Source organism: Lepus europaeus, chromosome 7 (genome assembly GCF_033115175.1).
Source record: "Lepus europaeus isolate LE1 chromosome 7, mLepTim1.pri, whole genome shotgun sequence".
In the NCBI taxonomy this organism is placed as follows: Eukaryota; Metazoa; Chordata; class Mammalia; order Lagomorpha; family Leporidae; genus Lepus; species Lepus europaeus.
Window position 1 is genome coordinate 75,004,062 of NC_084833.1, and position 15,478 is coordinate 75,019,539.

General features: G+C 41.6%; 1 protein-coding gene across 1 annotated transcript in view; it reads left to right on the forward strand.

The window, feature by feature from the left end:
• The window catches only part of CCDC83 (coiled-coil domain containing 83), a 44,187-nt gene that overhangs the window by 16,253 nt on the left and 12,456 nt on the right, over window positions 1-15,478 (forward strand). Inside the window, exons 5-6 of the mRNA XM_062198287.1 lie at window positions 9,263-9,354; window positions 13,693-13,761. Coding sequence (XP_062054271.1) covers window positions 9,263-9,354; window positions 13,693-13,761 — 161 coding nt within the window. The remainder of the gene's footprint in view (window positions 1-9,262; window positions 9,355-13,692; window positions 13,762-15,478) is intronic.

The window sequence follows — 15,478 nt, forward strand, 5'->3', positions numbered from 1 at the left end:
GTGTCTGGGGCAGTTTCACTGTGGTAGGAGGATCCTGGGGAGAGGTTACATTAGAAAGAATTCACCTGGGGCAAACAAAGACAAAATCCCCAAGTAAATTAAGTTGCAGTCAGAAAAAAAAAAAAAATGGATAACAAACATAAGATACAAAGGGAAGAGGACTTGGAGTAAGATAACCTTGGGCATTATGAGGCTTACTAGAACTGGATCTAGGCAGGATGAGGCCACCTGTTACTGAGGTAAGTATAGTTGATTAAAATAACAACAGATACTCAGGAACAGGAAAGTCAAAGAACAGACTAAACAGAGACAATCCAGCCCAAAAAGCTCTGTAGGTGTATGATAGTCCAGAATCCAGTCGGTGATGTTGCCCTGTGTTGAGGAAGGGGTCCTGTGTAGTGGTCCCCATAATCTCCTGCCAGGGCACTATCACAGAGCCCTGCCTCTGGACTAATTTTTATGTCAGTGTCTCAGTTCAAGACCCCTGCACCACAGTCATACTGTAAATTTGGCCTCATGTCTATCTAAGCTTGGAGTTCCAACTTCTCAAAAGGTTCTTAATAGACAAAGTGTCCGGCAACTCCAACTCTATCCTCCACCAGCCCACTTAGGTCCTCTTCCTGGAGAAAATGACCATTACCAGTTTCTTGGGTAGCCATCCAAGATGTCTCCTACAGGTACAATTTCTCATTTGCTTTTTCATATAATACGAATATCCTTATAAATCAGTACACATTTATACTGCCTCATTCCTCAAATGGCTATACTGTTTTGTTGTGGCATAAGTTTCTTAACCTATCCCCTACTTATAAGCATTTAGGTTGTTTCTAGTCTTTTATAACTATAAACAATGCTGCAATCTCCTTGTGTTTACATGATTTCACCTAAGTTTCTGAAGTACAACAGCTAGGCCAAACAGCCTGTTGATTTTTATTTTGACCAGCGTGGTCCTCCATGAATGCGATACCATGTTGTCCTCCTACCAGGGTGACTGAGGATGCTTGTTTCCCCACATCTTCAACATCTCATAGGTAGAAAACTTTGCAACTTAAACTTTCATTACTTTCATTAAAAGTGACTCTGCTTTTGTCTTTTCATTAGTTCAAGTGCCACATTGAGTTTCCTTTTCTGTGAACCACACACATACTTGGCCCACTTTTCTAGCATGTTGTAGCATTCTTTACATTTTAAAGAAAATAGCTCCTTACCTATGATATAAATTGCAAATATTTGTCCCACTACTCATTATTCTTTTGTTTGTGCTTTCTGTGTTTGTGTGCTTTTTATAAAATGAGGAAATTCTGTACTTTTATATGCCCAATTTATCAGTCTTTGATTTTATTATTTATGAGGTTATAAATAAAATCTCCAGTATTTTCTTCTAGAATTATGTTTGTTTTCATATTTTTAAATTTTTTATTTATATAAATGAAACAAATTTCATGTATTTCATATGTACAGTTTTAAGAGCATAATGGTATTTCCCACACTGCCCTTTCCCTCCTTTGCTCCCAACCTACTGTTTTCATATTTAAGTCTTTGTTTTTGTGTGAGGTAGGAATCCAACATTATTTTTTCACCAGATGGTTTTCCAGTTATCCCAACATCATTTATCAAGTAATCAATATTTACCCTAACTTTATCATACTTTAATTTCTCATATGTACCTTGGTCTCTCTCTACAATTTTCACTCAGTTCCAAAGATCTATGTATCTGTGTACCAGAATGATACTTTTTTAAAAAAGTTAAAAATTATTCTGATGTGTTTAGAAATTTTTAAATATTTCAGCCAGCACTTCTTCACTTTTCATTTTTAAAGTAGAAAGAGTAATCTTCTCATAAAAGCTGAATCCATTTGATCATTTGGATGATTTCTTTGAATGGAAAGTGTTCATGTTATCATGTCCAACTTTACAGTGGCAATAACAGTTACATGTTGAATTATTTGTTGGTCAGAATATGGGGTATAGCTGATTTTAGAGGCCATTAGAAGATTATTGCTATGAGCTTGTCTTAGTTCCCATTAGTTTTAGGCACTTTTTCTAACTGTAAGTGTAGCAGCAGCCACTCTGCCCAGGAACAATTAAAATGCCTCAGGGGCCAGTAATTGGACACAAAGAATATGGCCAGGACTTTAAATTGGTCTGAAGCCTTAATAGCATTATCCTCATCTTTTCTTCCTTCTCCTCCCTTCTACATGGGCACCCATCTTCAATTATTTTTCTGGAAGTCTCCTCCAGTACTTGTGATCATGGGGTTTGTGTTAGGCTGCTTCACTTATAAGGAATGGAGATTGACTCAGACTATTTTAAGGAAAAGAAGGATTTCTTATTAGTGAAATTCGCTATCCAAATAAAAATATTTTAGTCTCAGTTGAAAATGAGGTGGCAATAAAAGGTACACATGCTTCTAAGTGAAATGCGCCACCATGAAGACTTGCAACACAATGAAGCAGAAAACCTGGTTCACACTTTTGACCACTGAATTCCAGTCTATGAAAGAAGTTGAAGAAGCCAAGGAGAGATTACTAGAAACCAGGGCAAAGTTTTTAGAAAGAGCTGTTGATGTGCTCTAAGTCCCCTAAAAGAGCAGGGAAAGAGAAATTCTCCCCTTAAATCAAGATGGAAGATCTTGTAGGAAACAGACTATTTAATGTGTTTCCCTTGCAGTTTGAGGGATGTTGAGATCTATTTTATGACTCATCCTTGAAAAATCTAAGGAAGAACTAGTTTTTTTCTTTAGTTTGACAGGTAGAGTTATAGACAGTGAGAGAGAGACAGAGAGAAAGGTCTTCTCTCTGTTGGTTCACTCCCCAAAAGGCCACCATATCCGGTGCTGCACCAATCCGAAGCCAGGAGCCAGGTGCTTCCCCCTGGCCTCCCATGTGGGCACAGGGGCCTAAGCACTTGGGCCATCCTCCACTGAGGATGCCACAACAGAGTGCTGGACTGGAAGAGGAGCAACAGGGACTAGAACCTGAGTCCATATGGGATGCCGGCGCAGCAGGTGGAGGATCAACCAAATGAGCCATGGCGCTGGCCCCGCAAGAACTAGTTTGGAGAGCTACCCATTCTTTTGGAATACAGAGCAAGTGGCTGCTGGCCTGGGCCAGGCCTTCATCCCCTGGAGTGAGCGTTTTTAAAAACCTGTTAAAGAACCTACACAAACAGTCCCATTAGAGGAGAGAGCCATAAGTGCCAGCAAGGACCATAAAGTTGGACAGGAGCTTGAGCCAGTGTCAGTCAAGTTGAGGGTTTTCTTGCCCATTTCTATGCTCCCCTCTTCCCTTCAGCCCTAAGAGAGGAGGCACGGAAACTCATTAACAATAGGCTCATACTAGAAAAGAGAACTCACCATAATTTTGAAATGAAAGCTTTGATTATTGCAAATAATTGGATATATTAATTCCTTTTGAGAAGGGTTTTAAACCACAAAGTAACCAGAAAAGTCATGAATCTGCTATATTTTATTGAAAGGGAATCACCACCCTCAGAGCTTGAATGTTAAAGGGAAGAGAAGGATGGGTGTTTGGCACAGTGGGTAAGCCATCACTTGGGGCTCCCACATCCTATATCAAGTGCCTGGATTCAAGTCCAGACTCTGCTGTTGTTGATTCCAGCTTCCTGCTAATATATACCATGAGAGGCAGCAGTAGTGTTTCAAGTAGCTGGGTGCCTGCTACACACCTGGGAGACCAGGATTGATTTCCTGGCTGTCAGCATTTTGGAGAGTAAACCAGCAGATGGGAGGTCTCTCTCTCTCTCTCTCTCTCTCTCTCTCTCTCTCTCTCTCTCTCAAAAAGAGTGTGGTGGGAAGGGCAGGGCAGACAAAACTCAAGTTGAACCATGAACCACGCTTGTGTATGTAACACTTATAAGTGAAGAAAAGGAGAACTAAATACAGACTCTGAACAGAGAGACTTCTGGATTGGCTCCTCTCTACATTTATCTCAGGATCTGTGACCCCTTCTCATGACAACTATGCTCTATCCTGTGTGCCTCTTTCCATTCTCTTCTTTCCCACATGCCGTTGCTTGCTGTATTCTCCAGTCCACATTCTGAAGCAAGCTGGTTTCCTCATCCACTCACTTGATGACCAAAGACCTTTGTCTATGTCCTTTCATAAGCCACTGGTCAGCCTTAGCACAGATGGTCCAGTACAGATAGTCAGCTGTCCAAACCTGTCTCTATTGAGGAGCTATCCCTGAGCTCTGGGAGGCAGAAGAAGAAAGCTCCTGGGGCTGCTCCTCTGAACTTCAGCTAGAAGGGATACTGGGGTACTGGGTATACAAAAGAGTCACTGAAATATCCAGGTCAAGGATACTTGTTCTCAATAAAGGAAAAGGAACCTTAGATTAGGCCCAGAAAAACAGAAAAAGTAGGGCTGTTACTTGTCAGTAGATAGTTCAGTCATAGAGCATCTTGATTTTTATACTTTACCAATACTCAAAGTTCTTTGTACGCTAACAGCAAATGTTAAAACTTAGGTTCAAGTCTACTTATAAAAAGGAACATGACAAATTTTTTTTTTTAAAGTACTGTCTGAAGATTAGATTTATCATTAATTCTCATAGTACAACACATTAAGGACAGAAGTCCCACATGGGAAGCAAGTGCACAGTGACTCCTGTTGTTGATTTAACAATTGACAGTCTTACTTATGATGTAGTAATCACCTGAGGCTCTTGTCATGAGCTGCCAAGGCTATGGAAGTCTCTTGAGTTCACAAACTCTGACCTTATTTAGACAAGGCCATCATCAAAGTGGAAGTTCTCTCCTCCCTTCAGAGAAAGGTACCTCCTTCTTTGATGACCCCTTTCTTTCTTTAGGTCATTTTTGCCACAGCATCTTGGCTTCCCATTCTTGAGATACTCTCATGGGCTTTTTAGCCAGATCCAAATGCCTTAAGGGATGATTCTTAGGCCAGAGTGCTGTTTAGGGCATTTGTCATTTTATGAGTCTGCTGTGTATCCCACTTCCCATGTTGGATTGTTCCCGCCTTTTTAATTCTATCAGTTATTAGCAGACACTGGTCTTGTTTATGTGATCCCATTGACACTTAATCCTATCTTTATGATCAGTTATGAACTTAAAACTGCTCACTTTAACTAGTAAGGTGGCATTGGTACCTGCCAACTTAATAGGATTTGGATTCCCATGGCAAGTTTTTAGCTTTACCCTTGGGGGTAAGCATGACTTAAAATTTTTTTTAAAATTTATTTGAGGGTCTGGTGCTGTGGTGTAGAGGGTTAAGCTGCCACCTGCAGTGCCAGCATCCCATTTGGGTGCCTATTCAAGACTTGCCTGCTCCACTTCCGATCCAGCTCTCTGCAATGGCCTGGAAAAGATGGAGAAGATGGCCCAAGTCCTTGGGCCTCTGCACCCGTGTGGGAGACCCAGAAGAAGCTCGTGGCTCCTGGCTTTGGATCGGCACAGCTCTGGCCGTTGTGGCCAACTGGAAAGTGAACCACTGGATAGAAGACCTTTCTTTCTGACTCTCCTTCTCTCGGTGTAACTCTGACTGTCAAATAAATAATTATGTCTTTTATTTTATTTTATTTATTTTTTTAACAGGCAGAGTGGACAGTGAGAGAGAGAGAGAGACAGAGAGAAAGGTCTTCCTTTGCCGATGGTTCACCCTTCAATGGCCACTACAGCTGGCGCACTACGGCTGGTGCACTGTGCTGATCCGAAGCCGGGAGCCAGGTGTTTCTCCTGGTCTCCCATGTGGGTGCAGGGCCCAAGGACTTGGGCCATCCTCCACTGCACTCCCGAGCCATAGCAGAGAGCTGGCCTGGAAGAGGAGCAACCGGGACAGAATCCGGCACCCCAACCGGGACTAGAACCTGGTGTGCCGGCGCCGCAGGCGGAGGATTAGCCTATTGAGCTATGGCAGCACTGGCAAATAATTATATCTTAAAAAAAATTTATTTGAGAGGAAGAAGGACCACAAAGAGAAAGCTCCCATCTGCTGGTTTACTCCTCAAATGCCCACAATGGCCAGGGCAGGGTGACGCCAAAGCTGGAAGCTGGGAACCCAATCTAGGTCTCAAGGAATTCAGTTACTTGAGCCATCATTGCTGCCTCCTAGGAAGGCAATTAGTTGTGAAGTCAGGAACTGGAGCCAGGTTTGGAGCCACCTTCGGAGACATGTCCACATTAGACAGGGAATCAGAGTATCCAGGAGTCTTGGAGCACAAAGTCATAATCTCACAAGCTCCTACCAGCAGTGTTTCAAACTTTTACGAGAAGGAGACTCTTACACACTCCTGCTTTCTTTGGCTACATTCACAAGTGAATGGTGAACAGTTGTTACTGAGAGCATCACTGAAATCGCAAAGGTTACCTGCTTGAAGAAAAATAAAATTTTATGTGGAACTTGGAACAGTACCAAATGTTAAAATTGCCCTTTCAGTATAATGTGGCAATAGAACAACTTCAGTCAGAGCATATCTGGTCATCTATTATTTATGACACAGTCAAGAGTTAATATTTAATGTTATTCTCCAGGTTTTATGATTTCTTTCTGAAACCAAGAATATAAAATCCATGGCAGCCAAACTCCTGATCCCTCACAACTTTTCAATTGTGTTGTGTTTCAGTGGGCAGAAGTTTCATATAAATAACCTAATGGTGAAGGTCCTAAATAAAAAGAAAATAAATTCCATCAGAAATGAGATTAGAAGAATTAAGTATTCAAGTTACTTCAAATGAAAGGGAGAAAAATACAGGTTATATGGATGGATGGATGTAGATTGGAATAATAAAGACTTCCACTCCTTATTTTCCAGATGTGAAGTTAGACTAGCTCCTAGAACCTAATGAAGTCTCTTGTTTATAAATCACGGCTGCAGCCAGACACTCCAGTTCAACTCTATCAGTTATGAAAACTACCCCCTCCTGACCCCCTTTATCAATGATTGCACCACTTAGGAGAGCTCTCCCCTTCTCTCTTCTTATTCCTACTCCCCTCTCCACCAAAACTGCCACTAAGAGCCATCATTTGCTGCTGCTGCTGCTACTCTGTGCTGAAGCTGCAGATTGCTGCCCAGCAAAGACACGCAGTTTGCCAGATCTAATTTCCTTCAAAATATTTTGTCAGTATCCTGCTGCAGGGATACGGTAACAGAAAGATACAGTCCAGAAGTTTTTATTTCTGCTCTCAGAGTTTTCATCTGATAGTGGAAATAGTTAGGCAGGTACAAAGTATAGACAAGGGCTAAATCATTCAGTCCAGGCTTCTGGCTCCTTAGTTCTGGATGTAGCTTGCCTTAGCCTGGCTGATTGAAAGACCTGCAGATCTCCTGTAGCAGAAAATACCTAGGACTTCTACTTTGGCTTCTTTGGTCTAAGAAGAAAAATCTTTGCGGCCGGCGCCGTGGCTCAACAGGCTAATCCTCCGCCTTGCGGTGCTGGCACACCGGGTTCTAGTCCCGGTCGGGGCACCGATCCTGTCCCGGTTGCCCCTCTTCCAGGCCAGCTCTCTGCTGTGGCCAAGGAGTGCAGTGGAGGATGGCCCAAGTGCTTGGGCCCTGCACCCCATGGGAGACCAGGAGAAGCACCTGGCTCCTGCCATCGGAACAGCGCGGTGCGCCGGCCGCAGCGCGCTACCGCGGCGGCCATTGGAGGGTGAACCAACGGCAAAAGGAAGACCTTTCTCTCTGTCTCTCTCTCTCACTGTCCACTCTGCCTGTCAAAAATTAAAAAAAAAAAAAAAAAAGAAAAAGAAAATCTTTGCTTTGCAAGAATGTCCTAAATGGCAGTTAGAATCTATAGCACTTCAAGACTTCTTTTTTTTTTCATTACAGAAGTTTAATGAGACTATGTGGACCTATCAAGAAATCTAACAACCATGATTTTCAACATTATTTGTGTGGGGAAATACTTCCTGACTTCCAAATAATTATCCTGCATATGTTATAAGTAATGCACAACTAGTGGGGACATAAAAGATGAGAAGTTATAATAAAATATAGCCAACTTTGATTAGTCTCAGGTTAACCCATTTGGCATGCTACACGTCCCTCCTATTTCACATTGCTGACTACCTCACTTGATTCAGTCTCTTCTCAAATCTTACCTCCTCAAAAAAGCTTTCTTGTGCCACCCTATCTAAAATAGAGAATTTTAATTTTTCTTCATGCACACATCACTACCTGAAATATTTATTTACTTATTTACTTATGATCTTCCTTCCCCATGAGAATGTACCTGTGACAATGGACAAGGGTTGTATCTGTCAAAATCAGCAATATTCCCAGTGTGTTCAATTGTGTCTGGCATGTAGAAGGAGTTTGACAATTATTGTTGGGGTGGGGGTAACTAACTGGACTCACTTATCCAGCTTTACTTCTCTCTACTCTCTAACATAGCCTTAATGCCACTGGACTACATTTTCCTTTAAAAGGAGGCATTGAGTAAATAAGCATCTTTTATGACCTAAATTTTTTTGATTCTTTGTTCTCTCAATAATGACATTTACAAGCATAAGCAAGCATGTAGACTCTCAAGGATAGGGAACGTCTGGCCCGTGGCCTACATGTGGCCAGTGAAATCATTTGGTCTGGCCCTGCCAAAGAAACTGCAGGCAGGAATCAAAACTCAATAAATCTATAGCAGGCTAATTTTTAAGCTGACAATTTTGTATGGCCCATGAATGATGTCACAAATATCAAAATGGCCCTTCTCAGACAAAAGCTTCCCCAGCCCTGGGAGAACCCTGCACATCATCCCATCCCCCTTTCTTGTCTGAACCCAAGCTCAACTGAGCCAGATCTACTGACTTTCACCGCCCTGCCTACTGCTCACTTTCCTCTTCTGATTCTGTCTTTCCTGCCCCGGGAAATGCATGCCAAGAACACTGGAAATCTAGTTAGATGGAGACAGATGTACAGGATGTTACTCAAGCAGATAATAAAATCTTTTTATTCCTGTTGTGGGTCATAAGTTGTGTGATCTGAAAAGTAGATCGTCACACAAGTACCGAAGTGATTGAAATTCTCTTTTGGAGACACAGTCCTTTGACAATAAGCATTCTCTGTGGAGAGAATGTTAGTAGGTGTTAGTAAGGTGTTAGTAAATTATTGGAGATTTCAATAATTTCCAAATTATTGGAGGAACTAGATGTACTAAAAAAATGCTCTGAAAATTTAGGGAAAAATACATAGAAAACAGAGGTAAGGATCACAGAAAGTGAAACTGACCAATATCATAATTTTACTGAGGAGTGGTCTCACTAAGGCTTCTAATTTTCTTCTTAAAGAACAGTATAAAATCACTCTGGAAGATGCTAGAAAGAGAATAATCAGAGAAACTTTGTTGCAACTGGACCGAAAAAAGGAATGGGCCACACAGGTATATTTCAATTTTTTAAAAAACATATTTTTTAGTGGTATGTTGGTAGTTTAGAACTTGATTCCGAAGTTAAGCGGTTTGAATCTGAATCACAGTTCTTTGTTTATTGGCTGTATAATTACATTTTCTACTTAATTTTGGGGGGTTTCTGTTTCCTAGTCTATAAAATAGGGGTAATAATAGCATTTTCCTTAAAGAGATGGAGTAAAGATTGAATAAGATGATTCAACTAGAATAGTTTCTCACAAGAAGTAAGAGTTCAGTTATTATTTTCAGTTATTTTAAAAGTACATTAATAATGGCTATAACATTAATATAAAAGTTTTAGATGAATTATGAAATGAAATGTAACTACTCTAAAAAGTACTTCCTTATATATTTGAACTTAGGAGAATATACTTTATATTCCTGGTGCTTGGGACAGCACTGTGGCATAGTGGGTAAAGACACTGCCTACAGTGCCCGTCTCCCATACGGATGCTGGTTCGAGTCCCTGCTGCTCCACTTCTGATACAACTCTCTGCTATGGCCTGGGAAAGCAGTAGAAGATGTCCAGATCCCTGGGCTCCTGTACTCACATGGAAGACCTGGAAGAAGCTCCTGGATCCTGACTTAGGATGGGTCCAGCTCCAGCCTTTGCAGCCATTTGGAGAGTGAACCAGCAGATGGAAGACCTCTCTCCCTCTGCCTCTCTCTCTCTCTGCCTCTGCCTTTCTGTAACTCTGCTTTTCAAATAAATAAGTACATCTTTAAAAAAATTCACAGAAATAAAATTAAAATATATTTATTTTAGGGCAAAGTATTTTTGAAACCCATGCATAGTTTCTTCAGAATATGCATTTTCCATGAGTTTTTTTTTTAAAGATGTACTTATTTATTTGAAAAGCAGAGAGAGAGGGAGAGACAGGAAGAGAGATAGAGATCTTCCATCCATTGGTTCACTCCTCAAATGGCCAAAATGCCAGGGCTTGGCCAGGCCAAACCCAGGAGCCTAGAACTATATCTGGACATCCCACATGGGTGGCAGGAACCCAGGTACTTGAGCCATCTTCTACTGCCTTCTAAGATACAGTAGAGGGAGCTGGATTAGATGTGGGGCAGTGGGACTCAAACTAGCAGTCAGATATGGGATGCAGGCATCTCAACCATCGGCTTAACCTGATGTGCCACAACACTCTCCCCTTCCATGAACTTTTGAAGTATATTCATACAAAACATTTTTGAGGTATAATTTCCAATTTTATATGTTCTCTATTTTTGGTTTTGTTTTGTTTTACACAGTCCTTCTCCTGTTTCGAAACTAGCTCCTAAATCAGTGAGTACCTAACAGGAATTGTCTTCATCTGGGACACCCCTTCTTCAGAATCATGAACAGCTGGTCTTTTAAAAAGTTCTTTACAGAATGTCAGTTGTTGGTCTTGTTGTTCTTGCAGTGTTATGCTCCCCATTGCATGGTTTTTACTAATTTTCACAAATACAGAGGATCTGCAGGACTGACCAATGGTTTGTCTGCCCAAGCAATCTGACCATTTTGTGACTGAATATGATAAAATCAACCATTCAGTGATCGATTAAAATTCATATGTAAATCAAATAAGCATATAGCTTTAAATATATATCATGAGGACTGTTCCAAATACTCTTTCAAGCATTTTACACTTAAGTCTCTCAGCAATTCTGCAAGGTGTAGGAATTTACTAATGAGGACTTGTGTGTGTGCGTTTTCCCAGAGCAAATGAGATAATTCAGATTCAGTTTATGAGGCTGAAGCAGTGTTGTGGTGCAGCTGCTTGGGATGCTCACATCCCATATCATAGTGCCAGTTCAAGCCCCAGGTGCTGGGCTAAGGATCTAGCTTCCTGCTATGGTGCTGGGAAGCAGCGGAGAATGGCTCAAATACTTGAGTTCCTGACACCCATGTGGGAGACCTAGATGGAGTTCCTGGCTCCTGGCTTCAACCTGGCCTAACTCTGGCTATGAAGTCATTTGAGGAGTGACCCAATGGATAGAAAAATCAATGTCTGTCTCTCTCTCTCTTTCTCTGCCTTTCAAATAAATAAATCCTTTTAAAAATTCAGGAATTCTTCAGATTACAGTTTATTATCATTATACTATACATTTTTTCCACGTAGTGTCAATCACTTGCTTGAATGAATTTGCCCCATTTTAGCTGGCTATTTTAATGTATAAACTTCCTATAATTCAGTGCTGTGCAACCTCAGCTGCACACTGGAGCCATCTGAGAAAGTCTTTTTATAATAATAATAATAAAAAAGGCAGAGTGGACAGTGAGAGAGACAGAGAAAGGTCCTCCTTTTCCGTTGGTTCACCCCCCAATGGCCACTGCGGCTGGCGCACCGCGCTGATCCAAAGCCAGGAGCTTCTCCTGGTCTCCCATGCGGGTGCAGGGCCCAAGGACTTGGGCCATCCTCCACTGTCCTCCTGGGCCACAGCAGAGAGCTGGACTGGAAGAGGAGCAACCGGGACAGAATCCGGTGCCCCAACTAGGACTAGAACCTTGTGTGCCAGTGCCGCAGGCAGAGGATTAGCCTATTGAGCCACAGCGCCAGCTGAGAAACAGTCTTAACCCAGGTGGCATCTATATCCTTCCCATAGTGGTACCAATGTAATTGTCCCAGAATATTGCCTGGGCTTCTGGATTTTTCAAAGCTTCCAGATTCTAGTGTGTTCTAAGGTTGAAACTACTACACCATTTTCAGCAAACTAAGCCATTAGCCAACTAGCTTTCAGCTAGAAGCTGTTTTCATCTTCTGTTCAAATAAAATTCTATGCTGGAAGAAACTAGAATTATTACCTGTGGCTATAGTATAAAAGTTCCTAGGAAACATATGTCCACTTTTAGTTTAATAAGCGTGATTAAGTGATTTTTAATTGATTGTGACCTTCAGTTACTGAATATTGAATTATAACACGATATCCATATAAAGCATCCCAGAGAAATACAGTGTCATCAACCATAAAATTCTTTTCAGGTTGGCAGGGGGAGGGAGGAAGGGACTATCATTATGTTTTTAGAACTGTGTCTACAAAACAACTGAATCTGTTAAAAATTGATTAATGTGGCTGGCATAGCAGGCAAAGCCATGGCCTGCAACACCATCCCATATGGGTACCCATATGCTCCACTTATGATCCAATTCCCTGCTTATGTGCCTGGGAAAGCAGTGGAAGATGGCCCAAAGTCCTTGGGGCCTTGCACTCATCTGAGACCTGGAACAAGCTTCTGGATCCTGGCTTTGACCTGGCCTGGCCTGGCCTGGCCTGGCCCAGCCAAGTTATTAGGACCATTTTGGGAAGTGAACCAGCAGATGGAAGATTCTCCTTCTCTCTCTCCATAACTCTTTCAAATAAATAAATCTTTTAAAAAACTAGTTAAAAATTTAAAAAACCTAATAAAGTAATTGAAAATGAATTCATATTTTAATGACCGTACTAATACTTTCCATTTTTTTTCTGTAAAATGCCTTTCTTCAGGAGATTGTGTAGCTATATATGGCCTGCTACTTTAAAACCACTCGCTATTAGGTTTGCAAATGTGTACACTGTTATGAATGACAGGCAGAAATTTTTCAAATTTAAAAGATGTATTGGGGCCAGCACTGTGGTGTAGTACGCTAAGCCTCCGCCTGCAGCACCAGCATCCCATGTGGGTGCCGGTTTGTGCCGTGGCTGCTCCTCTTCTGATCCAGCTCTCTGCTGTGGCCTGGGAAAGCAGTGGAAGGTGGCCTAAGTGCTTGGCCCCCTGCATTTGCATGGTAGACCCAGAAACTCCTGGCTCCTGGCTTTGGATGGGCCTAGCTCCAGTTGTTGCAGCCATTGGGGAGTGAATAAGCAGATGGAAGACTTTTCTCTTTCTCTTCCTTTCTCTGTAACTCTTACTTCTCAAATAAATAAATTAATTAAATATTTAAAAAAGAGAGAGATATTATGTATTCATGATCTCGCTATGTATTGGAATATGTCTGTGAATATATACTTAAAGAATATTTGATTGCTACAGTTTAGCCATCTTATTTGTAAAGCTGATCACTTAATGATTGATTGATTTCACCAAGGCAATCGGATTCAGTCACAGTGGAGGCCAAATGAATGGACAACCACATACACTGTCTAGTTCTCCACATTATCCCTACTGGATGATGTAAATCAGCTAAAACAATTCAAGAAAACTAAACCAAAAGTTCTTAGATATGTTCCCAAGTAATTACAAAATACAATTTAAAATGAGTGATCAGATAAACTAATTGTGCATTTCCATTACTGATATTGTGAATCACCATGTGGCAACTCTTCCTTAATTCAGAAACTTTCTTTTAGAATGCTGTAAGGCTCATTGATAAGAGCAGTTATCGAGAGATCTGGGAGAATGACTGGCTAAAAAGAGAGGTAGGTGGAATTTACCATAACAAACAATTTCTTAATTTGTTGAATTGGGAATCAGTTTTGATTATAAACCAAAGTCATAGGGAAAACATAGAACTTTGACTTACAGAGATAAAATCGAGTGTTAATCTTATTTTAATATGTTACTCAATGAATACCATAAGTAATCTCAATAATGGCCAAAAATGTTTTAGATTTTCAATGCACACAATATATTCAAATGTACATATTTCCTTTATGTCCTGACACTGACTTCATCTTCCTCATGAACCTATTTCCTTATGGTGATGGGACAAAGGTAAAGGAGCATTCTCATCTCCTTCTCTACTGATTGAAATTGCTTTCCTGCATGACGTGGTCTCCTCTGGATATGTGTTCAGTATTTTTCACTTCCTTTCCTTCCCCTGCTCCTCTCTGAGATGGACCCTTGGTGCAAAGGGAAGAGGGACTTACATGACCTTCTGTGGGTATGTTTCTCAAGACAGCTCTTTGGATCCTTGCTCTTTAAGCTTGTCTCATCTTCTCTTCCCACTAGTGACTTCTGGACCTATTCTGGATCTTTGGACATTATTTTGCAGCCAACACCAACGCGGTTACAGATATTTACCTATGCTCAAGTTGTCCCTACCCTCTGCAGCCTCTGTATCTCACCCTGGCCCCACCCCATCCTCAGGCTGCCTTCACACCTCCTTTTCAAGAGCATACAAAAGTTGCTGTACTCAGGTGTGTAGCCTTGGTCTCAGCTTACCTCCATCTTTCCTTACCAGCACTGCAAAACTGCTTATGCTGCAGGTGGTTATGTGAAGATTCTAAGGCGGGTCTCTGAACTTCCACACTATCGACATTTGGAGCTGGAAAATTCTTTGTGGGGAGGTACTGTCATGTTTTCCTTGCATTATACATGCTGGTCACTCTGCCCTTACTTTCATTACCTGCTTTCCCTCATCTGCTTTGATAACTACAACTCTTTGTTCAGGCTCAAACTTTGATGACCAATTTCCTTGTGAACCATTTTGTAAATTCTTCAGAAGTCCTGGGTGCCTGTTGCTTCATGTTCTCTTGCTTCATTGCAACAATTGCTAAAATATACTGACATTGCCTGTTTATATTTCTATCTCCTTAAAAAGAGGAGCAGGCTATGTCTTTTCAACTGTATATCCATGGCACTCAAGAAACAGACTATGCTTATTAAGTAATTATTAAATGAATGAGCATTGCTGAATATAGATACAGTCATTGAAGGGCAAACTGCATCCTACTTTTCCTGAGGACATACTGAAATAGAATTATGGAAGTATGAAAAGAAACCCAACCACAAACAGGACAGGAGGAGTTAACTAGCCAGTGCTATTTCAATAATTTTCTGGAAGACAATAAACAAAGAAAGCATATTGTTGGATAAAACCAGCAGACAGGCTGGCGCCACGGCTCACTAGGCTAATCCTCCGCCTTGCGGCGCCGGCACACCGGGTTCTAGTCCCGGTCGGGGCACCGGTTCTGTCCCGGCTGCCCCTCTTCCAGGCCAGCTCTCTGCTGTGGCCAGGGAGTGCAGTGGAGGATGGCTCAAGTGCTTGGGCCCTGCACCCCATGGGAGACCAGGATAGGCACCTGGCTCCTGCCATCGGATCAGCGCGGTGCACCGGCCGCAGCGCGCCTACCGCGGCAGCCATTGGAGGGTGAACCAACGGCAAAAAGGAAGAACTTTCTCTCTGTCTCTCTC